Genomic DNA, 27612 nt, shown 5'->3' with positions numbered 1-27612 from the left:
AATGAGAGATTTTTCGTATTTACGTTTCTCAGTTCTGAACACCCTAGCTGCTTGGGCATGTTGGGTTTTGTAGGTTTCCCAATCATTTTCTGATTTCGTAGAGTTGTACTGTTTCCACGCATTGAGTCTTTCTTGGAGGACTGATTCGCAGGTACTATTCCACCAGGCATGCTTTTTGCTTCTCTTGATTTCTGCAACGTCTTTGGCGGCCTCAACAAGGAGACTTTTGGCGTTGTTAAAGTCACAGTCATTTGGTCTAGCCTTCTCCTGGAACTCCTCGACCCTTTGCCGAAGTTTATCATTGTCGAAGCGTGTGATCTGTTTGGTTGTCTTCCTTGTGTTTGTGGGAATTGGTTTGAATTTGATAAGAGACATATAATGATCTGAGGCCACATTGATGCCTTTCTTTACCTTGACATTCATAATCTCAGGGCTGTTTCTCCTGGAGATCGCAACATGATCAATTTGGAACTCTCCGAGAGCTTGGACGGGAGAACGCCAAGTCATTTGCTTTCTGGGTGGATGGCGAAAGTGGGTCGACATGACTTGCAGGTTGTGATTTTCGCAAATGGTCACCAGTCTTTTGCCGTTGGGATTGGTTCTTTTGTGAGCAGGGTAATTTCCTATAACTTTCTTGTACTTCTGCTCACGACCTAGTTGGGCATTGAAGTCACCCAAAAGGAGCTTGACATGGTGTTTGGGGATTTTGTTCAATTTTTCATCCAGTAGGTCCCAGAAATTATCAACTTCGTCTGGATCAGACTTGTTCTTATCGTTTGTAGGACCATGTGCGTTAACTAGGGCGTAGGTTTTGTTCACGCATTTAATTGTGAGTATAAACAATCTGTCATTCACAGGTTCGAAATTTGCAACCGATTTAAGGATCTTGGTTCTAACAGCAAACGCGGTTCCAAGCATCACAGCTCCATTGAGGATTCCTCTTTGCGCTTTGCTCTTGAAAAATCGGTAGCCTTCAGATTCAAAAATCTCTTCATCTGGGTACCTTGTTTCCTGTAGGGCCACTATGGATATCTGATTTTTGTGAAGAGCTTTGGTGAGGGTTTTCAGCTTGCCAGTTTGTGTAAGTGAATTTATGTTGAAAGTTGCTAGAAAGGTTTTAGATTTTGGCCTGAGTTTTTGACTCTTCGGGGTACACCGAGACGCTCCGACTCGTCTCTTGCATGATGTCGAGTCTCCCCCAGAATACGAACGAGACTCGTGCGCCATGGCATTCACGACGAGGGATTTATCCGAAGATTTACCCCCTGAGGTATGTTTCTTGAAATGTTGTGCCATCATGCTTTTTGACTTGACTTTGCTTTGGACGGGTACCCATCCTTTTACAACTAGGGTTGTTAGCCCTAGAGGTTGCCTCAAGATGTTTTCTGGCTTCTGGTCATTTAGCAGTCTTCGCCGTAACCCTGGCAAGGGACCAGTTTTTTTTTTTCACGGTGGTATTTTATTTCCCTACTACCCTCTGACTCTGCTGGCGGCAGAGCCAGCGAGCTTCCCCAATTCCAATGGGATGCGCCTGATGGAGGTAACCGGTAAATCCTCACATGGGATTATTATTATTATTATTATTATTATTATTATTATTATTATTATTATTATTATTATTATTATTATTCACTCGATTAGACCATCTGAGGACCACATGAAGCAGTTCTCTTCTTCGTGTGTTCCCAAAACTTTTTCATCCTTTCTCTGTGTTGTTTTCTTTCTTCTGTACATTTACTGCCTAATTTCTTCTTGGCTTTCTCTGGACATTTACCATCAAATATTGCTTTTCAAAATTATTATTATTATTTCATCATCGTCATATTTTTAATTGTTTCGGTAATGATTTAGGGGTTGTTTAATGAGCATTAGTGAATTACTAAATTGTATAATTAATGGAGTTTGAATTGTTGTGCTTTAGTATGATGTTATTTAATTTAATAGATTAAAGAGTGGGTAATCTAATAAGTATTGTGTGTAAACAGGGTATAAACAGAGTTTTTACATTTCTTAATAATATACAGCAACAATTCATAATATATATATTTTAAGAAATGTTGAAGTGTGATTTGATAAAATCTGATGTTCTTTCAAGAGTGAAACATGTCATTCTCTTTTTAATTAATAGTATGTTGTTCAGGTATGAGGGCAAATCAAAAAGTAAGTAACACTTCCAAGTTATGGCCATTCAAGAAACTACATACACATAGGCAACGTGGCTATGGCAATATACAATGTAAGTTCACTTTTCCACGTAGTCCCCAAGAGACTGTAAAATTTCTCGGAACGGTCAACTAATTTTTCGATTACGGATGTGTAGAAAACACCTCCAGTGCTATGTAACCACATGGAGAGAGCTGCTTTCATCTCCTCATCGTTTCAGAATCGTCATCCACCAAAATCCTTTTTCATCTTACCAAACACATGACAATCGCATGGCACTAAGTCTGGACTGTATGAAGGATGTTGCTATACCTCCCACTCGAATTGCTGCAGCAGTTCAGACGTTTGGTGGGCCATGTGAGGTGTTGCCTTATCATGCAACAAAATCACACTGGCCCTCAATTTAGCCACTGCTTTTCTTTAATTGCCTTATGCAACCTGTTCAACATTTGACAATACAAAGCCAAGTTGACTGTCGTGCCTTTCGGTTTAAATTCCATGTGCACCACATCCTCCATGTCAAAGAACATTGCTGCCATTATATTTCTTGCTGAAGGTTGGACCTTGGCCTCCTTTTGTGGTGGTGATGTGGTGTGCACCCATTCCATCGATGTTCTCTTTGTTTCGGGGGTGAAGTGGTAGACCCACGTTTCATCCCCTGTGATGATTTACTGCAGAAATTCGTTGCCCTCCACAGAATACCATTCCAAAATTGCAAGTGAGCAGACGTGGGACCCATCTTTGACACAGTTTACGAAATCCAAGGTGCTGATGAACAATGGAGAACATACTGCCAAACAATATGTTCAGCATGCTGGCAATTTCCTGCAGTGTTATGCGCCCATTCTCTCTAATGATCCCATCCATACGGTCAACATTTGCAATGCTACTGGATGTTGCAGGCTTGCCTTTGTGATATTCGTCCGTGAGATCTGTGCATTCGGCATCAAATTGCTTACACATTTTACAATACCTGAGTGAGAAATTGCACGCTCACCAAATACAGCAGTGATATCACAATGAATGTCCATGCAATTGAGCTGTTTAGGCCATAGAAATCTGATCATTGCACATTCCTCCAATTTGGAGTGATTATCCAGTTGATGCACCATTGAGCCTAGCCCGCTCTGCATACACAACACGACGGGATACCATACCAACTTTCCTATCGGACGTGTCAGCAGTTATTGTAGCTTGTTCCTCATTGGCCACGGCACACAGTGTGCTCTTGTGGCAAGCCAGTGTAACTTGCTTTTTGATTTGTCCTTGTACAATCTGTCAATAAATGTTCTATTTTTACCATGTTTTTTAAATTTATGTTATACTGAATTAGTTTTGGCAGAATGAAGAACTTCACGGTTATAAATTACAGTAAATTAGTCAGAAGTGGAGAGAAATGGATTTCATTATAAAAAACAAAGTGTAAAAGAGAGAGAAAATTATAATTCTACTTACCGTAAATACCTGTGAATATAAAACATTGGAATGTTGAAGGAGTTGGTCTTGGGTATCCGCTTGAAAAAGACATAGGAGACCAGGACTCCACTAAGTACAAAGAAAGTATCTACAGACAGTGTAGCATTAGTGATTCCTACATTCTTCCAGTCGCTGACAAGCTAAAACGAGAGAAAAGTATTCCTTGATATGGGTGATTATCAAATTCAAGAGCAAAACAATTGGCTAAGAGAGGTTTGGTAGGAAAGATAGAAGAGAGAATCATGCATTTAAGTTGTTGTAGCAATGCTACACACCTACATAAATTATTATTACTACTAGCGTATGGCAAGGAAATTATATACATAATATACAATATATTGTCGTCATCAGCTGTAACTCGATCTGAGTATATATAACTTCTTCCTGCTTAAAGTGAGCAGTTCAACTCAGTTTATGGATGTATTTGCGATGACTAAACAGACCAATCTTGGCATAAAATATACGCCCACACAAATCACACTGAACGGATGCAGGAGGGCGGGGTTGTAATTGACTGAGCTTTCTTGCTTGTTGCTTGGCCTCTTGATGTCTGCGGCCTTCTCTTTCGAACAAGCTGACAGCGGTGGATGTAATGTTCCGCCACAGTGAACAGTCCACAGCACATTCTTCCCATGTCTGTATATTTATACCAGTTGTCTTCATGATGTGTTTCAGTTGGTCCTTGAAACACTTAAGAGGGGCTGCATGAGGTCCACTGCCGGAGCAAAGTTCACAATAAGGAATTTGGTGCGGAAGCCTGGTATCACTCATGTGGTGAACATGGCCTAACCATCTCAGTTGATGAGCGATGATTGTTGCCTCAATGCTATTTAGCTGCGCTATGTCGAGAAGTGCCGTGTTGGTCACATAATCCTCCTACTTAATATTCAAGATGTACCTCATTTTTTGTTGGTGAAAGCGTTCAAGAATTTTTATATCACAATGAGAGTGTGTTCAAGTTTCACAGCCATATATTAGCTTGGAAATGACAACAGCTTTGTACACCATGAGTTTGATATGCAGTTTAAGGTCATTATTCATGAAGACTCTGTGCATTAACTGCCTGAATGCTGCATGAGCAGCCCCAATTGTTTTATCAACATCTTGTTCACAGGTACACTGTTTAGACAAGATGCTTCCAAGATATGAAAAGTGATCAAACTGCTCCAGTGTTGTGTCTAAGATGGAGATACTGAACTCAGGAAGAGTTAATCCTGGAGCAGGTTGTGCAAGTACCTTCATTTTTTTCACATTAATGGCAGGACCAAAGTGATCACATGCAGTTTTAAAGCAGTTGATTGGGTGTTGTAGTTCTGCAGATGTTAGAGCAGGAGATGCGGTGTCATCGGCATACTGCAGTTCTGTCACCCAGGTAACCAGAGTACGTCTTTGTGAGTGAAGTCTTGCCAGATTGAAAAGACCTCCATCAAAACAAAATTAAATCTCCATGCTTAAGTTGTTTGCAGATGATTCATGCAGCATGGCAGCCATGTACAGTGCAAAGAGTGTAGGAGCAAGCACACAGCCTTGTTTCAATCCATGAGTGATGGGGAATGAATCTGATACTGAGTTACCATGAAGAACCTGTCCAGACATGCCATCATAAAGAGCTTGAACCAATTCCATATAACGTTCAGAACATCCAAAATGTCTCAATTCTTTCCACATAGCAGATCTTGGTACTGAATCAAAGCTTTTTCCAGATCATAGAAAACTAAATACAGAGGCTGCTGTTGCTCTCTGCATTTTTCCTACAATACAAAATATCCACAATAACAAAAAGCATTGATTCACTTCAGGCATTAGTGTTTGTGTTATCATATCTGAATGTCCAACTTTTGAACCCACCGTAGTGCTTCCGCTGTTGGTGATAGGCAGCCTTCCCTCAGCCTGCTTCCTGCCACTCTCTCCTGTCTATGCGGTGCTTAAATGAGCAAACTTTGACACTCCAAAACAGGTGCTAAGTATACAACTGTGCATCTAATTTTGATATGGCTGAATAAAACATTCCTACTGAAATCATCGTACCAAATCTCAGTCAGATCAGAGACTAACAGATGGAAGGGTTTCCTTGTCAGTAGAAGGCAAACTTGGAAGATCTTCTGTCCTCATGCAGAGAGAATAGGGCCACAGATAAAGATAGGAAAATAGGAAAGACCAAAAGATAAATACAGATAATAAAAGAAAAGGACAGAAAAAAATACTAATGGGCCAATATAGGAAATGGAAAGGAATAAACTAGTGACATTCGTGTAACATAATGTTATAACAGAAATGGAGCAGACATATTTGAATATAAACCATGTGTATCAATCAATTGATCTATACTGATCTGCATGTAGGGCAGTTGCCCAGGTGGCAGATTCCCTATATGTTGTTTTCCTTGCCTTTTCTTAAATGATTTCAAAGAAACTGGAAATTAATTGAACATCTCCCTTGGTAAGTTATTCCAATCCCTAACTCCCCTTCCTATAAATGAGTATTTGCCTCAATTTGTCCTCTTGAATTCCAACTTTACCTTCATATTGTGATCTTTCCTACTTTTAAAGACGCCACTCAAACTTAATCGTCTACTAATGTCATTCCATGCCATTTCACCGCTACAGCTTGGAACATACCACTTATCAGATGTAAGGCTTTTCAGGCATTTGCTCTATTAACCAGTGTTTCATCAGAGTGGGATGTGTCAGACCCTACCCACTGATTGGTGAAAAATATCTAATTCCCTCCATGGGAATTTAGAATTTTCCATACATACCACTTAGTCGAGCAGCTCGTCTTGTTTCTCCCAAGTCTTCCCAGCCTAAACTTTGCAACATTTTTGTAACGCTACTCTCTTGTCGGAAATCACCCAGAACAAATCAAGCTGCTTTACTTTGGATTTCTTCCAGTTCTTGAATCAAGTAATCCTGGTAAGAGTCCCACCGACTGGAACCATACTCTAGTTGGGGTCTTACCAGAGATTTATATGCCCTCTCCTTTACATCCTTACTACAACCCCTAAACACCCTCATAACCATGTGCAGAGATCTGTACCCTTTATTAACAATCCCATTTATGTGATTACCCCAATGAAGATCTTCCCTTATATAAACATCCAGACACTTACAATGATCCCTAAAAGGAACTTTCACCACATTAATGCCGTAATTAAAACTGAGAGGATTTTTCCTATTTTTGAAACTCACAACCTGACCTTTAACCCCGTTTATCAACATACCATTGCCTGCTATCCATCTCACAAAATTATTGAGGTCATTTTGCAGTTGCTCACAATCTTGTAACTTATTTAGTACTCTATACAGAATAACATCATCCTCAAAAAGCCTTACCTCTGATTCCACTTCTTTACTCATATCATTTATATATATATAAGAAAATATAAAGGTCCAATAATACTGCCTTGAGGAATTCCCCTCTTAATTATTAAATGGTCAGATAAAGCCTCGCCTACTCTAATTCTCTGAGATCTATTTTCTAGAAATATAGCAACCCATTCATTCACTCTATTGTCTAGTCCAATTGCACTCATTTTTGCCAGTAGTCTCCCATTATCCACCCTATCAAATGATTTAGACAGGTCAATTGCGATACAGTTCATTTGACCTCCTGAACCCAAAATATCTGTTATATCTTGCTGGAATCCTGCAAGTTGAGCTTCAGGGGAATAACCTTTCCTAAAACCGAACTGCCTTCTATCGAACCAGTTATTAATTTTGCAAACATGTCTAATATAATCAGAAAGAATGCCTTTCCCAAGCTTACATGCAACTTACTGGCCTGTAATTTTCAGCTTTATGTCTATCACCCTTTCCTTTATACACAAGGGTTACTATTGCAACTCTCCATTCATTTGGTATAGCTCCTTCAACCAAACAATAATGATATAAGTACTTCAGATATGGTACTATATCCCAACCCATTGTCTTTAGTATATCCCCTGAAATCTTATAAATTCCAGCCACTTTTCTAGTTTTCAACTTTTGTATCTTATCGTAAATGTCATTGTTCATCATCATCATCATCATCATCATCATCATCATCATCATCATCATCATCATCATCATCATCATCATTTCCCTTTATCCAGCTGTAGCCGGGTAGGGGTAAATATGATTCCTCTGCACTTTCTTCGGTCTTTCCACCACTCCTCCTCCAACACTGTGTCCCAGTCCAGGTTTCTTTCTATAATGCTGCGTTGGATGGTATCCTTCCATCTCAATCGTGGTTGGCCACGGCCTCTCCTTCCTTGGATTTGCATTTCCATCACCTTTTTTGGCATTCTTTCGTCGCTCATTCGCTTTATGTGCCCAAACCATCTTAGTCGGCTCTTCTCTATTTTTTCATTCATTTTTTCCACTCCAATTTCTTCCCAATTTTCTCATTCCTTATTTTGTCTCTTCTACTCTTCTGTATCATACTCCTCAAGAACTTCATTTCGGCTGCCTGTATTCGACTCTCATCCTTCTTTGTCATTGTCCAAGTTTCTGCTCCGTAAGTTGTTATGGGTACGTAATACATCTTGTACATAGTATCCTTTGCTTCCGTTGACACATCTTTGTCCCATAACATGTTTCTTACACTATGATAGAAACAACTTCCAGCTTGAATCCTTTTACTAATCTCAGCATCCAGTCGAGCATTCTCCATTAATTCACTCCCCAGGTATTTAAACGTTTCCACTACTTCCAGGGGCTTGTCTGCAAGTCTAATCTGACCTTTCCCTTCTTTCTCCCCTCTAGTCATAACAAGAGTTTTACTCTTTTCTACACTTATTTTCAATCCACATTCTTCAATCTTCCCATTCACCACATTCAACTGTTCTTGAACCTTCCTGTCGTCTTCTCCCCAAATCACAATATCATCTGCAAATAACATCATGTTCGTTTCTCTTCCTCCATATGATGCTTTTGCTGTTCTCATGATGTCATCCATTACTATTGTAAACAGGATTGGTGATAGAACACTTCCCTGTCTCAGCCCACTAGTTATTTTGAACCAACTTGTCCTGCCAACTTGTGTTTGCACGCAACTACAACATTCCTTATATAATGCCATGATCATTTTTAGTAATCCCTGTACAATTCCTTTTTGCACCAGACTGTCCCAAACTTTCGTCCTGGGGACACTGTCATATGCCTTTTGAATGTCAATGAATGTCATCACCATATCATTCCCGTACTCCCAATGCTTTTCCATTAGTTGTCTCATAATGAAAATGGGCTCTATTGTTGACCTTCCACTTCTGAAACCAAACTGATTTTCCTGTATCTGATTCTCAACCCTCAACCTTATTCTACTTTCCAGTATCCTTTCCATTATCTTAGCAACATGGGATATTAGAGTAATTCCCCTGTAGTTCCTCAAAACTTTCTTATCACCTTTCTTGAAAATTGGGATGATTATTCCTTTTTGCCAATCTTCAGCGACCTCCTTATTCTCCCAGACATTCCTGAGAACCCGATATGTCCACTGCAGGCCTACAGCTCCAGCTGCCTTTATCATCTCCACTGAAATTTCCAGTTTTTCCATTCTTCATCTTTTTTACTGCCTTTTCAATTTCATTCATTGTAATTTCTTTATCCATTTCATCATCAATTAATTGCCTTTCCTGGTCGTCCAGTGAATGACGGTCATCCGTTCTTATGTTCAGCAGCTTCTGAAAATACTCTCTCCATCTATTTCTTATTTCTCCTGGCTTTGTTAAAATTATGCCACCTTCATCCTTCACAAATCTGGTGTTTACTTGATCTCTCTTTTTGTTTCTTAAGATACCATACAGTAATTTCTTGCTGCCCTGCGTATCATCTCTCAGTTTCTGTGTGAATAAGGCCCAGCTTTTCCTCTTTTCTTCCACGACTACTTTCTTGGCCAAATTCTTTGCCTCCACATATTTTCTTCTACTTTCTTCAGTCTTAGATGTTTTCCATGCTTTGCATGCCATTTTTTTTTTTTTCCTTCACTTTAATCTTTACCCTATCATTCCACCAGTGTGATTCTTTGTCTTTTACATTTCCTGATGTTCTACCACACACCTTTTCTGCACATCCAACCAGTGCTTCCTTAAATCTTTTCCATTCCTCTTCAACATTCCCCACCTCTGTCCTGGATACCAAGGGTATTATTTCCCTTTGAAATTCTTCTTGTATGCTTTTCTCCTTCAACTTTCATACTTTAATTCTTTTCTCTCTTCTTAATTGGGGTTTTTCAATCTTTCCAACTTTCAATTTTCCTATCACAACTCTATGATCTCCACCAAAGGCTTCTTCAGGCATGGCTGTAGCAGGTAGCAGGTAGGAACCCTCTTCGGAGGCAGCCCTACCCAGGGAGTGGCGCCCCTGCCTATGTGAGTCCCAGAGCACACTGACCCGGTGTGTAACATCTGGTATGGGTCCCAACTCAGGGTTACGAGTGAAGACCTCAACGGCATCTACGGCGGAGAAGGTGGACTTCGGTATGGCAGAGATGGCGGAAGGGGCATACCCGTAGTGTCTGTACTCCAGAGGAGCGGCTACAAAAGGCGTCTGTCTCCATGTTAGGGGCGACTTAATTTTGAACCTGGCAGTAGGTATAAAATGCCTTTGGGTGTGGCAAGCCCATCGTTACAATAGCCTATATGGACAAAGCAGATATGGTTCCTCGGAAAAGGTTAGGGCGTCCCCTGCTAAAAGCGACGTGCAGCTCTTCAGGTGCTGGGGGAACTGTGAAAAATGGGCAACCAGCACCAAACTACATCAAAATTGCAACAGTAAATGTCATTGTTATCATATGTAAATTTTAATACTTCTTTAGCATTAATCTCCTTCCTCTATCTGGACATTATCCTTGTAACCAGCAATCTTCATAATCTTTTCTACTTTTAAAAGCCCTGCTCAGCATTGCCTTCTTTGGTTTCTTTAGCTTTCATTGGCACTTCTTTATCCCATAAGAGGTTTTGTACACTGTGACAGAAACTTCCTCCAGCTTGATTCCAGTCTTGTATTCTGCATTAGTTCTCTTTCCAAGTATCCACATATTCTCGAAGCATGTACTATCTATTCTTGAGTGTATAATGAATTAAATCTGTTACACAGTTGATTTAGTACAGTATTAACTAGGTGGATGCACCAACATAACTAGTTAATGTTGTTTCCTTGAGTAATGACCAATATCTTGCTCTTTTCCACACTGATTTTCAGTCCACATTCTTCAGTGCTTCCATTCCGTATATCTTGCTGTTCTTGAACCTGTCATCTTTTTGCCAAATTGTAATATTGTTACATGCTAGCCCTCTCATAGTTTGCTTCAGTATTTCCTCGAAGGGATGACTAAGCCAGGCCGGGGTCCTCCCAGCTGACCCAAGGACACATCATGGTCTCGCCTCTATTGTTCTCTTCATCTGGTTTTACCGTGCACCTTCTGGAAGGCAAACTGGGAATGTTCCATACCTAGCCACACACACATAAAAAGATCAGCTGCCAAGAGATTTACTTCAAGCCAGGACTAAGACAGTACAAGGATGATAATTCTACTACACATGGTCTGTCTTACTGGTCATCTAGAACTACAGAGGCAAGAAACTGAGACTATGGGTCCCTTTAGGTTTCTTTTCTGATGATGATGATGTCTTATTTAAAGGGGCCTAACACCTAGGTCATTGGTCCCTTATGATACGAGGTGCAACAGAATGAAATGATGATTAAAACTCCAAAATGTATCCACTGAATAGAATCTAAAAGGAATGACGATAAAAAAATTATAGTGAAAAAAAAATAACAACCAGTGGATCCAATTCAAAATGCCTTAATTATTGGGATGATGCTTATTACCTAAAGGGGTCCAAAATCCAGGTCACCAGCCCCTTATAATGGTACAAATCACTGGTAAAGCAGAACTATGGTGTTCCTCCTATAGTGGTACTAACTGCAGGTAATGTAGACACATGATATTTCTTACATGGAGGTACTAATCACAGGTAATGTAGACCCATGGTATGTCAAACACAATAGCACCACTCACAGGTAACACAAATCAATGGTGTTTCACACATAAGGGTACTATTCACAAGCAATGCAGACCCATGGTGTTCCTCACGTAGTGGGAATAATCATAGGCACTGGTATTCCCATGGTGTTTCTCACTTAGTGGAACTTATCACAGGCCACGTATACTCATGGTGTTGCTCACATAGTGGTATGAAATCATAAGCAAGGTAGACCCATGGTATATGACACATTACGGTAATGCTCACAGGCAACAAAAAGCCATGGTGTTCCTCACATAATGGTACTACTCTCAAGTAACACAGACCCATGGTTTTCCTTACATAGTGGTACTAATCTCGGGTGCCAGCCAAACCCGTGGTGATTCTCACATAGTGGTACAGTACTAATCACAGGCAATGTAGACTCATGGTGTTTCTCATAAAGTGGTACCACTCATAGGTAGCGCAGACCCATTTTGAACACAGGAGAACTGACACATTCCAGCGCAGCATACTGCAAATGCACATTAGTCCGCACAGTTGAATGCCCCCATCCGCCTCGGTGGAATACACATGATGGTACTACCCACAGACCCGTGGTGTTTTTCACATAAGGGTACTACTCCTAGTTGCAGCAGACCCATGGTGTTCCTCACATGGTGGTACTAATTATAAGTAACGTCGACCTGTTGAGTTCCTCATAAAATGGTACTAATCACAAATAGTCTCACAGTTCCAAAATAATCATGCCTTGGTCACCCCTTTTAGTATCCTCTTACGAGAGGCAGGGGTTACTGTGGCTGTATCCTTTGTCTGCGTCCCCCACCCACAGGGGGTGGTTTCTTTTCTACTGACATCACTTTAGTCTTGGAAATGCTAATTTTCATATTATACTTACTGCATCCCTTTTTTAGCTACAAAATATTTGATTTCAGGCTTTCAGCACAGGCTGCCATTAAGATCAAGTTGTCAGCACAAGCCAAACAAACAGCTAGTATATTTATATCTTTAAAAACAAAAAAGAAATACTCACCTCTTGCATAAATTGAACTGCATTCTGTGTTGGGGCATAAAGGGCATCGGTATAACGGTGCCCCATCACTACCCAGGCAATGCTGAGGAATCTGATTCCATGTATGGCATGCAGAGTTTGTCCAGAACTTGAAGTGGCAAGCAATTTCTTCCCATTGGAACAGATTGAGAATGCTTGAAGTATCTTTGAGCGTTGCTCTGTAAAGCAAAGTAAATAAAATCATGAAAAGGATGCAACCTGAATTAAACCAGGCACTACATTACTAGATAGCGTAGTAACACATTCATTCTCGGAAGACAAAATTTGGGGTCATATTGCCCCAGAAGTTCTTCTCTAGAAAATAATTAGATAATAATAATAAACAAGACTTAAAGAAATATCCACAGTTCTAGCCCTTATGGCAAGCAACTCAATGTTGAAAACATCCTAGGAATATGAGCTACGAATTTTAGGTAAATAAAATATAATAAAGAATGAGAGCATATTCTTTATTTAATCCTGAAATTGAAAATCCTTTTCTTTATCATTTATTGGTCTATTAGATTAGAAGTTTGCCTTTTTCTACCACTACTAGCGCTAATATGAGTCAATGCATTGTTTCATTTAAGCACCACTACGAGCGCTAATGTGAGTCAATGCAGAGTTTCACTTCAGCCCTTATAACTACATTCAGTGTGGACATTTTTCAATACATAAAAAAACACCTGAGGCTATTGAACCAAGGAATGCATTACAGAAAGAATTATGTAAATAAGTTAATTTTTCTAGGATTTGATCAAAAAGAAAACAAGTAAAGAAACAAGCGATTGTTTTTCCGGAACTGCATTTAGGCCGGAAGATATTTTCAAAGTTTGCTTTTGTAGTTTGATTTAACTATCCAAGACTCACGATTTGAAACTTTTCTGGGCCCTTTTCTTTTTTTCATAATACGAGGACCCTTACTTTGCTTGCTAAGAAATGCTTTCAACATTAAAACAACACCAGAAACTACTACAAAAAAATTTAAAGAACTCCAAAATGATCAAGCCACCAGCTTTCGTTGTGCTTCATACATCCAGACAGAAACAAAGAAAACTGCAAACTCCTTGCAGACTACTTTTAGAGCCTACCAAACTGCAAATGTCTTGAAAATTAACTCACCTTTAAAAAATGCACACCAAATCCAATTGTAAAGATATGGCTACTTCCCTATATTCAAATATTTTGAAAGCACCTAAATCATCTTTCAGTCTTGAACTTCAACTAGTTGTACATTTTTAAAGGTAGTCCATTTCCTTCTTTAAAGAATAAATGCTTAAAACTCACTGTTGAACTCAGGTAAGTCTTTCAGTCTTCTCATACTTGAAAATGACCTTTCTGTTGTGTAAGTTGATATAGGAATGTTAGCAGGAGTTCACCATGGATTATAAAGCTAATGACATTCTGGGTAATAACATTGAAAAACTTACCTCAGCCTGTTGTAAATATATGTTTAGCAGGGGCTATTTCTCTAAAGGGGTTGTAGGTTTGTGGAACCCCTAGTAATTTTCCTGAATTCTCAATTGTCTTACTGGATTATTAATTACAAATTTTATGGTCCTTATTTATGACTGTTGACTTGTTTTGAATGCCTGTAGGAGCCTTCACTTTTGCAGGCAAGTTGCAAACCATTATATGAATGAAGAACTTTCACAGAACATTATCTGTACCAAAGTCCTGTTATGTTTAAGAAATAAAGAATATTTTTGGAAATAAGGAAAGTTTTTCACCCAGGAATCTGCAAAATGACTTACATCGCTGGAGGCAAAAATTCAAAAACTTTTCTCTGAATCTAATGTGAAATGGCTCTAACCACTATGTGAAACTCATTGAGTGGTGACCCACGATTCCATCTTGATTTTCCATTTTCAATAATTGACTTCCTTGCAGTGGCATATACTAAGGGCTACCAAGGTTATAAGTGAAGCCCAAACCTCAAATGAGAATGAAGGAAATCTAAAGCACATTATAATCTGACACATTGTTCCATTTGTAAAACTTAAAAGCAATGAGAAAATACATTGCACGTATTTCTGAGAACAAGGCATCGGAGACTGATCTTGACGCCCAGGCTCTGCGTCCCTCTCCAACTGACGCACCTCATACATCAGTCCGTCAGATCACCACTGCTAACAACCATGCGTTCCTCATCGTATATACTTCCTCACCCCATATTTCTGACTTAATTATATAGATAACAGAGTGCTGGTGTTTCACTCCTGTTTACTTCTACATCCTTGTAGGAAGACACTGCAGGGCTGCTGTTATATGAGTAATATAGTTTTCTTTTTATAGGTAGATCTACTGAAATGAAATGCAATCTTTCAGGTTTAGTGTTCTCTTTTGTTGGTTGGAATTGAACCCGTGATCATGGGTTGGACAGCACCTCTGATCTGCTGAGGAAGCTAATAAATCAATGAATGATGTGTACAACCACTGGTATTGCTGTGAAATCCAAAATGTATATTTAATAATAATAATAATAATAATAATAATAATAATAATAATAGATTCCTAATTCCCACTTCAATATGGATTCTTTGGATCTAACCAAGTTCTTCATATGCATGTTTATTTTTCGGAACCAAACTACAGAACACACATAGTGTTAACTTCATATGACATTAAACTTATTAAAAAACTAAAGACATATACAAACTGGACAAACCGCCATGGGTATACAACAATGGAGGCATCGTCATTTTAATGGATTTTAAACTGAAATGCAACATCATCATGTACCATATTTTATTTCATATTCATCTGTGCAGGTGTTAGAGTGTGTTTTAAGGTTGTTTTAAAGTTATATTGTGTTTGCCTGATTTGACTTGTTGGCTGATGATGGCACGAGTTTAGTGCCAAAACTAGTACCTCATGTGAACGATATGTGACTCATTCACATTAATAAATATCTTTGTATTGAATAGGAGGAACCCTCTTAATTTCAGTTACTGTAATCATAGTCAGTATCAACCTTTAAGTTAAATAAATCAATATCAGAAGAAGTGTGTGTACCAGTACATCCAGTTTCTCTACGAGGTCAGGTATGAAGGAAGATGAATCTTCATAGGTAATGATTTTTTACAATCGGATGTCCTTTTAGATGTCAACCTCATCAGAGGAGTGAAAACATTGTCATTTATATTCCACTGAATCTGTAGGAAGGTTCAAAGAATAGCTCTGCAATTAACACCTGGTCTGCTGACAGTACAGGAGAAGGCAGCTCAAAATCTTCTTGTGGGAATCTTATTCTTATTCTTGCTCAGCAGTGGCATTGATGGTATCTGTAGGAGGCTTGGCCACGGTAACATCAGAGACCACATTTATATAAGCCTCCTGCAGTCGCTTAAGTGCGGTCAGTATCCAGTATTCGGGAGATAGTTGGTTCGAACCCCACTGTCCGCAGCCCTGAAAATGGTTTTCCGTGGTTTCACATTTTCACACCAGGCAAATGCTGGGACTGTACCTTAATTAAGGCCACGGCCGCTTCCTTCCCACTCTTAGCCCTTCCCTGTCCCATTGTCACCATAAGACCTATCTGTGTCGGCGCGACGTAAAGCAACTAGCAAAAAAAAATATATAAGCCTCAAAATCAGCCAAGAATCGTACATGGAGCTTGTCATCCATGATCTCTGGGGTTGCTTTCGTATGTGACCAGTAATGAATTCATACCCAAGAAACAGTGAGACTTCACCGATTTTCCAGTCACTAGAAGTTTGTCTTTTGGTTCCCATCAAATTAGCTCCCAGCATTGCTGTAACCCTTTCTTCACTTGTTAACTTTTCCTCACAAACCACAAATGCTGTATTGCACAGTTAATATTGAACAAAATTTGAGTTACAGAGTACTTTTTGCTTCAAGGGAGGAAATGTTTGCTTCAAAAAATTGAGAAATTTGTGTAACTGAATTTTGAGTAATAGAGAAATAAATACATGTGAAGAATAGGACAAGTGGCAGTGCTGGGAAATGGAAGTTACTTCGAGATACTGAAAATTCTAGTAATGAAGGTTCAAGATATCAAGGTTCGACTGTAATACAACAAATACTGAACCGAATATTAACTATCATTAGTGCATGTGCAGAAGTCTGTTCAATACAAGCTTTTCAATTACTTATCAAACTCATGCAATGTGCACTAATCCTCATCTCGAAAGTCAAATCAAAATAGAAGAGGGATGTTTGTCTGCAGGAAAAAGTGAAGCTTATCTTAAACCAGCCTGGCAGCTCTACACATATATTGTTGAATTTTGATCAAATGATAGGCTTACTAATTATTGAAACACATGATATTTAAATTCATTAATTATTTTGAGATTAAATTATAAAACATTATATTAACAAAAAATAACAATTTCAGGGGGACTATTTAATTTCCCAGGAGGGATTCCTTCCCCATCCTGGACTGCCCCTTTAATTAATCACTGTTTATGGCAGTCATGCTAGAGAACTCAGATACTGGGAAACTAAAAACAGCTGTCACCGGGCAAGTTGACTGTGCGGTTAGGGGCGCGTAGCTGTGAGTTTGCATCCGGGAGATAGTGGGTTCGAACCCCATTGTCAGCAGCCCTGAAGATGATTATTCAGTGGTTTCCCATTTTCACACCAGGCAATTCCTTTTCACTCCTAGCCCTTTCCTATCTGTGTCAGTGCAAAGTAAAACAAACTGTAAAAAAAATGGCTGTCAATGGGTTTACCTTCACCAGGAATGGTTGTTACCCTGATATACAATGTATTTCACAAATAATTGCAATTTCACCAGTAACTAATACATCAGAACAGCCTTCTTCTTCCCTTAGAAGAATGAAGACTTCCTTCATTCAACAATGATAAAAGAGAGATTAAATGGCTTGGTCCTTTTGTACTTGCAACAGGACTCTAACACTACTCCAAGAGAAATAATTAAAGTCTTTGCATACAAACACCAGTGCCAGTTGGAACTCCTACATGATGTGTGGTGCCTTCGCTCTTAGTATTAATATTACTAGTAATGGGACATGTTCTAATTCTGTTGTTAGTATCTAGTGTCATAGGGTATACTGTATGTATATTGCACTTTCTTAAAATTATAAATTGTGCTTTACTAATATTATAATGACCTAGATAATTTACCACCGGAGACAGAAGAAAGAAATTTATATTTAAGTGACTAGTTTGTGCATGAAATATCAAAAGGTAGAAACTCCCGTTTGCTGAAATTGGAATCCACATAGGGTGAGTGGAAATCTACAGCTTGCCATATTGATCACCTCTATAACCATAAATTATGTTTTTAATTTGTCTAGGAAATCGCATGAGACACTCATATCCTGGCCCTGGCACCCAGTTTAAAATTTTTCTGGATCTGCGTCTGAATGCAGCTCTACCAATGATCCTGTTATCATAGCAATAAGTTATTTCAATCAAGGGGCCAGCCTCACATTCCATCTATCAAAACATGTTATGGAAAGTAAAAAGGAATTACTAATGTTGAGCATATGAATGGTACAAACTTACCAGCCTTAGAAAAGATGTCGTACCCAGTGCTCAGAACCACCAAAATACCAAAGAAGATTAGAATCCCACTGTAAACACATAGAACATTATTATTATTATTATTATTATTATTATTATTATTATTATTATTATTATTATTATTATTATTGAAAAACCTAACCTACAACCTGTAAACCTGTTTTCCAGTAAATGACCCGTTCAGGGATGGGATGAATGAAGCCCCAACTTGCGGCGAGGATAGGAATTGTGCCGGCTGCCAAGGCCTGTCGCACTCCTCTGGGGCATATTATTATTATTATTATTATTATTATTATTATTATTATTATTATTATTATTATTATTATTATTATTATTATTATTATTATTATTATTATTATTATTATTATTATTATTGGGATTTTCTGATGACCTTGCATTGTTTTCAAACAATATTCAGAAAAATGAGCATCCAATCAAATCACTGCAGGAAATAGCACAGAAAATAGGTCTTAAAATTTCCTGTGAAGAAAATGAAATCATGTTAACTGATCCACCACTTGAAAATAAAATTAATATTGATGAATGTGAAATCAAAATTGTTAATAAATTTAAGTATTTAGATGAAATTAAACTTATAATCTAAACAAAAACCAACCTCACAAAATAGAATAAATAAATTAAACAGAGCAAATTATGTCACCAAAAACACATACCGGTACAAAAAGTAGCTTATTGATTGCAGCAAAATTAAGACATTTTAAAACAGTCACACATCCAGAGGTGACTTATGCAAGTGGAACTATTTTCAAAACTACTAATAAAGCTGAAATTGATAAAATAATTTAAATAGAGAGAAGAAGAATTAGAACATGTGTAAATAAATAATATCAAGTCAATGGCCATTAGAGAATAGCTTTAGATAACACAGTTTATAAAGAAATCAAGCAAGTATTGAGCACAATAACACAGTTTATAAAGAAATCAAGCAAGTATTGAGCACAATTAGTAAGAAGTGAATCTCAGTTTTTGGACATCTTATTAGAACACCTGAAACTATAATTGTAGAAAAATTATGGAATAGCAATACCAGGGTTAAAAGGTTCAAAGAAATTAAGAATGGTATTAATGAACTACATCATCATCATTTTCCATTTCCAGCTACCCAGGTTGGGTTGTGAATCAAGGACCTCCATCGCTGCCTGCCTATCCACCAGTCTTCTCCTTTTTTAAGTACATCTTCTGGTTTTCCTCCCCTCTTCTCTATGCACTCCCAAACTGAATCTGTCCATCTCTTTTGGGGTCTTCATTGTGGTCTCTTTCCTGTTAACTTCTCTGAAAAAAAACTGTTTTTGGCACTCTCTCTTCTCCTATTCTCATCATGTGCCCATACCACTTTAGCTTTATTGTTTCTATCCTGTCTTGAAGTTTTAATATGCCTGTCCTTTTCCTTATCTCTTCATTTCTAATTCTATCCTTTCTGGTCTTGCCCTTGATACCTTTCAGGAATTTCATCTCCGCTGCGTGTATTTTACTCTCCTCTCATTTTGTTGCAGTCCACGATCCAGCTGCATAGTTTAGTATGGGTTCATAATAGATTGAATATAATACTTTCTTAAATTTCTTCGAGACATCTTGGTTCCGCAAAATACCCCTTACACTCTGGTAGAAGCTGTTTGCTTGTTATGTTCCTTTCCCAATTTCCTCGGTTATCTTTCTATCTTCTGTGATCCCCAAGTTCTTGAAACTCTTAACCACTTCCAGAATTTTAGCATTCAGTTTTATCTTTCCTCTTCCTTCCTTCCTTCCCCTTGTCGTCACTATTGTTTTACTTTTCTCTGTTCTTACTTTTATCCCAGATTTTTCTCTCTCTTGATTCCATACATCTACTTGTTTTTGCACTTCTGTCTCATCCTCACCCCATATCACTATATCATCTACAAACAACATGGCTTTTGTTACTTGTCTTCCCAAACTCTGTTTAACGTTCTTATGAATTTCATCCATGACTGTGATGAATAGTATGGGGGGGATAGTACGCTTCCCTGTCGGAGACCAGTTTCAACTTTAAGTCATTTTGTTTTTCCTATACCAGTCTTCACGCTACTAACACAATTTTTGTACATAGCTTTTATCATTTGCACTTGCACTCGGTCAACTTGATTTTTCCTTAATGTGTCCCATGCCAACTGTCTGGGTGTACAGTCATGAGCTTTCTCAATATCAATAAATGTCATCACTATGTCTTTTCCAAACTCCCATCTTTTCTCCATCATATGTCTTAATGTAAAGATCAGGTTAAATGTTGATCTGTCTTTCCTAAAACCATATTGTTCTTCTTTCATTTCTCCTTCTAGCTCCCTCCTCAGTCTTCCTTCCACTACTCTCTCAAAGATCTTAGCTGCGTGGGCAATAAGTGTGATCCCTCTGTAGTTATTACATTCCTTTTTATCACCTTTTTAAAATATCGGAATAATTAAACTCTTCAGGGGGCACCCTAGCATTTTCTGAAGCCTCGATTCACTCGCATTCATTTTATAGGCTGTTTGTCCGATGGGTTCACCACTCCCAAAGACATTTTATTACCTTCTACCAGGTTCAACTTAGGCCGTCCCTAACATGGAGCCAGACACCTTTTGTAGCCGCTCCTGTGGAGTACAGACACTACGGGTTCGCCCCTTCCGCCATCTTCACCGTACCAAAGTCATTCTTCTCCGCTGTAGATGCCATTAAAGTCCTCACCCATAACCCAGGGCAAGGGCCTGATGCAAGTGTGATAAATTTATACAACTTGAAAACATTATTCTCTCACCCATGAGTAAATAATGCAAGTATCGAGCTCGACTTATGATTATTATTATTATCTTACAATTATGACTTGTGATGTACATCCACTTATTAGTATCATTATTAGTTTACGACTGCATTATTTGTGAGGTTATGTCATGAAACATGTACTGCATATGGACATTTAAATGAATTCAGTTAATGTAAGAACCTGTATATAATTTTTATTACCCATATATATGATTTGTAATCCACTACAGAATTGAGAAGGAAGCGGCCGTGGCCTTAATTAAGGTACAGCCCCAGCATTTGCCTGGTGTGAAAATGGGAAACCACTGAAAACCATCTTCAGGGCTACCATCAGTGGGGTTCGAACCTACTATCTCCCGAATACTGGATACTGGCTGCACCTAAGTGACTGCAGCTATCGAGCTCGGTCAGAATGGTACTGGGTAGATGAGAACTCTGTAGAATATTCTGTACATTATATCTGGGCCTTAAGCATCCTAGAATTTATGAGAAAATGTATCTTTCTTGAAGCCTGGCTAGGCACATATATAAATAGATAGAGACGAGTTGTTGTTTAGTAAGAGTTATGTTTTTCTTTTCTTTTTTTCTTTTGCTAGTGGCTTCACGTCGCACCAACACAGATAGGTCGTATGGCAACGATGGGATAGGAAAGGCCTAAAAGTTCGGAAACCACGGAAAACCATCTTCAGGGCTGCTGACAGTGGGATTCGAACCCACTCTCTCCTGGATGCAAGCTCACAGGCGTGCGCCTCTAACCGCATGACCAACTCGCCTGGTGAGTTATGGTTTAACAGGAATTATACTTACGACTACATGTTATGACATGCTTCTAAGCAGTCAATTGTTTTAAGGTTGCAATCTCTGTGTGGCTTAGTGATAGGCATTTGTTAAAAATGGCAGTTTGTTGATGTGTGTATTTTGTCTGTGACAGCAGTTAATTAGGTTATGTGTATGTTTATGTGAAGTGAAGGTGAAATAAATAAGTGTACCAACTGACAGCATTTTGTGTGCATCTTTGTGGATACATCAGGCCTTCTATATTTATGACCCCTGGAGAGAGGGTGTCCCAGTATTTTAAAGCCCCCAGGAATTGGGCTACCTGTTGGTCCGCAGGTTGTATTGGGTATTTCAACCAGCCCTATGTACTGTAGGGACCCCCTATCCACCACCTGGAGACGCACTCCGTAGGGGTCAGATTCACCTGGTTACTTATTGGAAGTTAACCCCACACACAAAGGGTAGGTTATTTGCAGAACTACAAATAACACTACGTGATCTCAAGAACAAAACAGACAAAATTAAGATTCCCAGTGACTCATATGTGAGACTGGAAACCAAAATTAATAAAAGGGCAAAAGATAGAATGTTCTCAGCTGAAGAAAGTATTTACGAACTTCATCGTATAGATCCGTATTGATACAGTTAAAACTAAGAAACAATGTTAGGTTTTAGTCCATCCAATCAATACACATCACTTTACAAGTGAAAAACTATTTAATTAAAAGCATATTAAATATATTTAGGGACATGTTTTGTCTCATTTAATATCACTCCTCGAGTTATGTGGTATTTACGCAAATATGAACATGACGGATACACAGTAGCTACTTTGTTTGAACATATTTGAGATGATAAAAATTCATGTGGTACAATACAAAACTCATTGTTCAGAAATAGATAAAAAAAAGTGGAAGAACCCAATGCCTTTTAAAGGACTATTTTAAAAATGCAAAAGATATAAAAATATATACATTATTTACAGAAAAAGTCATGTGGTACAATACAAAACTCATTGTTCAGAAATAGATAAAAAAAGTGGAAGAACCCAATGCCTTTTAAAGGACTATTTTAAAAATGCAAAAGATATAAAAATATATACATTATTTGCAGAAATTAACCTCACTTCTTGCAAAAACTTTTGTTGTCTTCAATGTTAAAATTGAAATATAACTTGAAATATGACAAAATAAGAAAATATGAAATATGAAAAAAGTGAGCAAAGGGAACCTGATGAGCAATTACGAAAATATTTATATAGGTTTGGACCAGAGCATTAACGCAAACAAAAATTTAAATGACGTATAAGAGAAGAAAAATCCGTTATATGAACAGATACCATCGCTTCTATAATCACGAAAAATTAATACCATATTTATGCGAATAATCCCCACACCCTAATTTTAGGAAGGACCGTTTTGAAAAAATGAAATGAACTAAACTTCCTTCCCTCGAAAGAGTAATGTAGGCATAAAGAAACATTTAATATCACTCCTCGAGTTATGTGGTATTTACGCAAATATGAACATGACGGATACACAGTAGCTACTTTGTTTGAACATATTTGAGATGATAAAAATGCATTATCACAGCTATAAAATATATTTGCCATGAAAATTAGCAAAAAGGCCTTCTTATGTGACAGATATTTCATTAATTTTAACTTGCAATAGACTTGATTCGCTGTAGATCGGAAGATTCTTGCATACAATTTGATTATAATTATGAACCACACTTTTTCACTAATTGTCTGCATCTCCAGTGTTAGAGGATTCTCCTTTTCCACATACTGCCTGCTACGTGATGATGTGGCATTCCTTAAAACGCTGAATACAAACAAATTACAATTTCACTCAAACATAGCAACTATGAACCCACTGTAGACACACTGAAATGAGTGAAAGTGCGGAAAGCTACCCCTGCACGTTGCGGAAGACGCATTCTATCATGATGCCAGGAAATTTTGAATTTAAATTGCTCTGTAAAATACTACTTTTTAAAATGTAAAGGCAGTTTTGAATTAAAAGTCTGAATTGTCTTCCGTTTAAATATGACATACGGGGGCAGTTTTCTTCCATCTGCAGTACACAAAGCATAGCATTACACCCAACATCGAAAAGTAGGTGAACCAGGAGTGTGTTGCCAACCTTGATGCAATTAAAACCCGCACCCCAATTTCGTGCCTCAAATATTTTTTTTAAAAATATGTGGGGAATATTCGCGTAAATACGGTAATTTGAAGTCACTTCCACTAATTCAAACTTCCCACCCTCCCGCTCCTACTATAGGCTGAGCTATTTCCCCTCTCCCCACTAATAGCACTGCCCCCCCCCCCCTACTACAACTAGCCAAGTTCCGCTGGGCGAAAGAAAACACAACTATATAACACACACAATAGCATGGTGAGAAGCAAGTCGAAGCGAGGCTCAGTCGTAAACCGGCTATAGGGAGTTTCATCCAAATTGATGGTAAGCTTTTACACCATGCATTCATAATGGAATATGTTTCTTAGATATCCGAGGTTTTTAAACACATTAATTTCTATATCTCTTTCTTTCCAGACCTTGTCCTTTTTTTTTTTTTTTAAGGAATATTCTTAAGATTTAAGCCTTGAATATGGTGGTCTTTGTCATACAACAGGCGATTTCATAAGGCTTCAGATTTCTTCTAACAGAATAGTTCAATTTAAAAGAAAATTTCTTACAAGTTAAAGTTTTTAAATGTTCTGATGTGTATTTAGTAGCAATCCTTTTCCAAGGCCAGAATTTTTATCTCCCCAGTCAACACACTGAAACTACCAGATCCAACAATGCTTGCAACATGTTCAAGTAAGGTCGTTCATATTTAACATTGCAGATAGATTGTTTGCAAGGAGTGATGAACTACCTCACTTGTTCTCCAGTGTTTTCTCAACAGTTCATAAAGGAACTTCCATTTTAAATACAGACAGCAACAATGGACATCATATCCCGTATGAGACATTAGGCAGGCATGTCATATTTCAAGTTATATTTCAATTTTAACATTGAAGACAACAAAAGTATTTGCAAGAAGTGAGGTCAATTTGTAAAATAATGTATATATTTTTATATCTTTTGCACTTTTCAAATAGTCCTTTAAAAGGCTTTGGGTTCTTCCATTTTTTTCCTGTTCTGAACAATGAGTCTTGTATTCTACCGCATGATTTTATGGCTGATGAAGTCTCAAATACAGAAAAAAACATGTCCCTAAATATAATCATTATGTTTTTAATTAAATAGTTTTTCACTTTTAAAGTGGTGTGTATGGATGGATCAATACCTACCATTGTTTCTTAGTTTTGAAGAAAGGACGTAGGCTTTTGAGGGGATAAAGAAAAATTGAAGCATAGAAAAGCTCAACTTTCTTTGTATAATTGACTGGAGTGGCCCTATATCGGCCATAAAATGTTACAATACAGTGCAATTATTATTATTATTATTATTATTATTATTATTATTATTATTATTATTATTATTATTATTATTATTATTATTATTATTCAAGAAGAACTGATAAAACTTCAGTATAAAATAATTCTGAAAGATAAGTATTACAATATTCTAGGTGGCCTCATTGTATTTTATAAGAACTTGGAACAAAAAGAGTTTCTGCACATCCACGCACTTCTGTGCAAATTATTTACTGTTGTTCAGCTCCATATATATTTAATAACACATGTTCTCAGCTATGAACCTGAATAAGAGTAAACCCAGGTCATGTCTTTCCAATATTGCGTTCAAAGCAGGATTACATATTCACTTTACTAAAACCATGAACTATAATTTTTTCTGCATTTATGATGACGCTTGACAAAGAAATTTCAAGCGTCATCTTAAATGCAGAAAAAAGGATAGTTTTATTTTGTTATAATTTTTTTAAAGGCTAAATTTTGTAATTCCTCAATTATTTCAGCCTCATAAAGTGTGTCGTCCATACACTTCACTCACACCTGTCTCTTTCCCTTTTACCTGATATTTATTTATTTATTTATTTATTTATTTATTTATTTATTTATTTATTTATTTATTTATTTATTTTATTGAATACAGCCTATGGAGGGCCATTTTACACTCCTTTAGGGCTCATTCTCAGCCCTGAGAGCCAACAGGTGCCCTGGACCAAGCATAAAAAGTGTTTATTATCTTTCCCCAATATACAGTAACTGAATATTTAAAACTGAATTTCCTTTTCTTGAAAATACTTAAAGTGTGATATTTCTTAGGTGATTAAAATTTATATTTATTGTAATCTATATCTATATTTTGAAATGGGAATGCCCTGCGAGCATTCACGTTCATATATTTCTTGAAAGGAACTCGCTAACACCCGGCTGTATGCATTCAATCCGTGCGCCGAGCGCGTAGGCATTGTGGGAGACAGCGTGCAAGCTAGCACTGCTCCAGAGTGCCAGCCAAGTCCAAGTGACATCACACCGAAGGTTCTCTCTTGTTCTATGGCATTTCATCATGAACAGAATGTAATATCATAATTTCAAGAACGTCACCTTGTAGGCCTGAACAATAAATGCTGCTAGCCAAAATTTCATGTAAATCGGCGGAAGGATGGCCGAGATATAAATTTTTCTAGATGCCCACATGTACAACCACACCGTCCGACCTTCGGCAATAAAAGGGAGTCGCCAGCCTGGAGTAAAGCAGTGTGCAGTATGCAGTGAGTGTGTGTGTCACTCAGTGTGTGTGTGTGCGAGCAAGCACATCATCGCCTCGCTATACGGTTCGTTACTCTGTCCGAATGAGTACATGGGTTCGAAAGTGTTAATGTTGAAAGCCTTCTCCGTGGACTTTGACTTTCCGCGTGAATGAAAGCTTATTTTTGTTTCTATCAGTCTGTAGGGCTGTGCAATTGTATTTCGTTTGTGGATTGTGAATTTAAAAAGACTGTGCGTTTGAAACTGTGCTGTAGTTGTTTCCTCTACTGTGTTAAGCTGTCTCGTAAAATTGTGCCCTAGCAACTGAACAATTCTTTTACGAACAGTGTCACGTTATTTTGTAAAGAACAGTGCTTACCTTTTTTTTTCCCCTCAAAGGCTGTGTCTATCACTCCGCGTGAAAACAGTGTTAATATCTCCTATCATAAACTGTGCCAACCTTCATTTCATTCAAAGACTAGGTCAAATCCCCTCATAAAACTGTCAAAAATTATGCCTCAGTGATAACCTTGCCACCTTGCCTCAGAGAAATTACAACGTAACAGAACTTGGACTGTCATAAACTGTTTCTTTATATTTTCGTAGAAGCTCTCATTTATTTTAACGAGAGTGTGCGTGCTGAACTCATTGCATACAGTGCAGAGACTGTATCCAAAGAATTTTATTTTTTTGAGATTAGCGAAGTGCTTAATTATTGCATCTCGGAAGGTTACAGATTGCTTTCATTGTTTATTATTTCAAGTACGATAGTGCCTACTGCATTATTCTCACGGAACTGTGACTTTGATTTCATCTTTGTTTCAAAAGTGCGTCCAACACCGTTTACTGTGGAAACTATTCAAAAGTGCTTCGCCTTAATTCGCAGTGCGGTAGAAAAATGTCCCACCAGATCCCCTTGACATTCTGTGCGGAAGTTCTTCATTTCACCGCTCCTTTAGGAACTGGTTCACGCTGCACGATCTGCCTCGGGTTTGAGTCGCCGTCAACGTCCAGTGCTGAGACAACACCAACGACGTGGGACGACGCCGACGCCGCTGAACAACATCGCCTCCGCACCTTCAAGGGCAATCTCACAATACATTTGTAAAAGGTGATATAATTCCTTTGCTTATCTCTTGAATAAACTGCAAGTTCCACTTTAATCTTAAGTTTATTTCACTACCCTTCTCTCACACTCTCTAAGCATGAGCCGTACACGTCTTGACG

General features: G+C 38.1%; 1 protein-coding gene across 1 annotated transcript in view; it reads right to left on the bottom strand.

The window, feature by feature from the left end:
• Positions 1-27612, bottom strand: part of LOC136864267 (nose resistant to fluoxetine protein 6) — a 165828-nt gene that overhangs the window by 93358 nt on the left and 44858 nt on the right. The window contains exons 4-6 of the mRNA XM_068226691.1: positions 18147-18214; positions 12636-12832; positions 3619-3779 (exon numbers count right to left, since the gene is read on the bottom strand). Of these exons, the coding sequence (XP_068082792.1) occupies positions 3619-3779; positions 12636-12832; positions 18147-18214 (426 nt within the window). The remainder of the gene's footprint in view (positions 1-3618; positions 3780-12635; positions 12833-18146; positions 18215-27612) is intronic.

The sequence above is a fragment of the Anabrus simplex genome, chromosome 1 (assembly GCF_040414725.1).
Source record: "Anabrus simplex isolate iqAnaSimp1 chromosome 1, ASM4041472v1, whole genome shotgun sequence".
Classification (NCBI taxonomy): Eukaryota; Metazoa; Arthropoda; class Insecta; order Orthoptera; family Tettigoniidae; genus Anabrus; species Anabrus simplex.
Note: the sequence above shows the minus strand (reverse complement) of the source record. Positions and strands in the feature narration are given on the sequence as shown.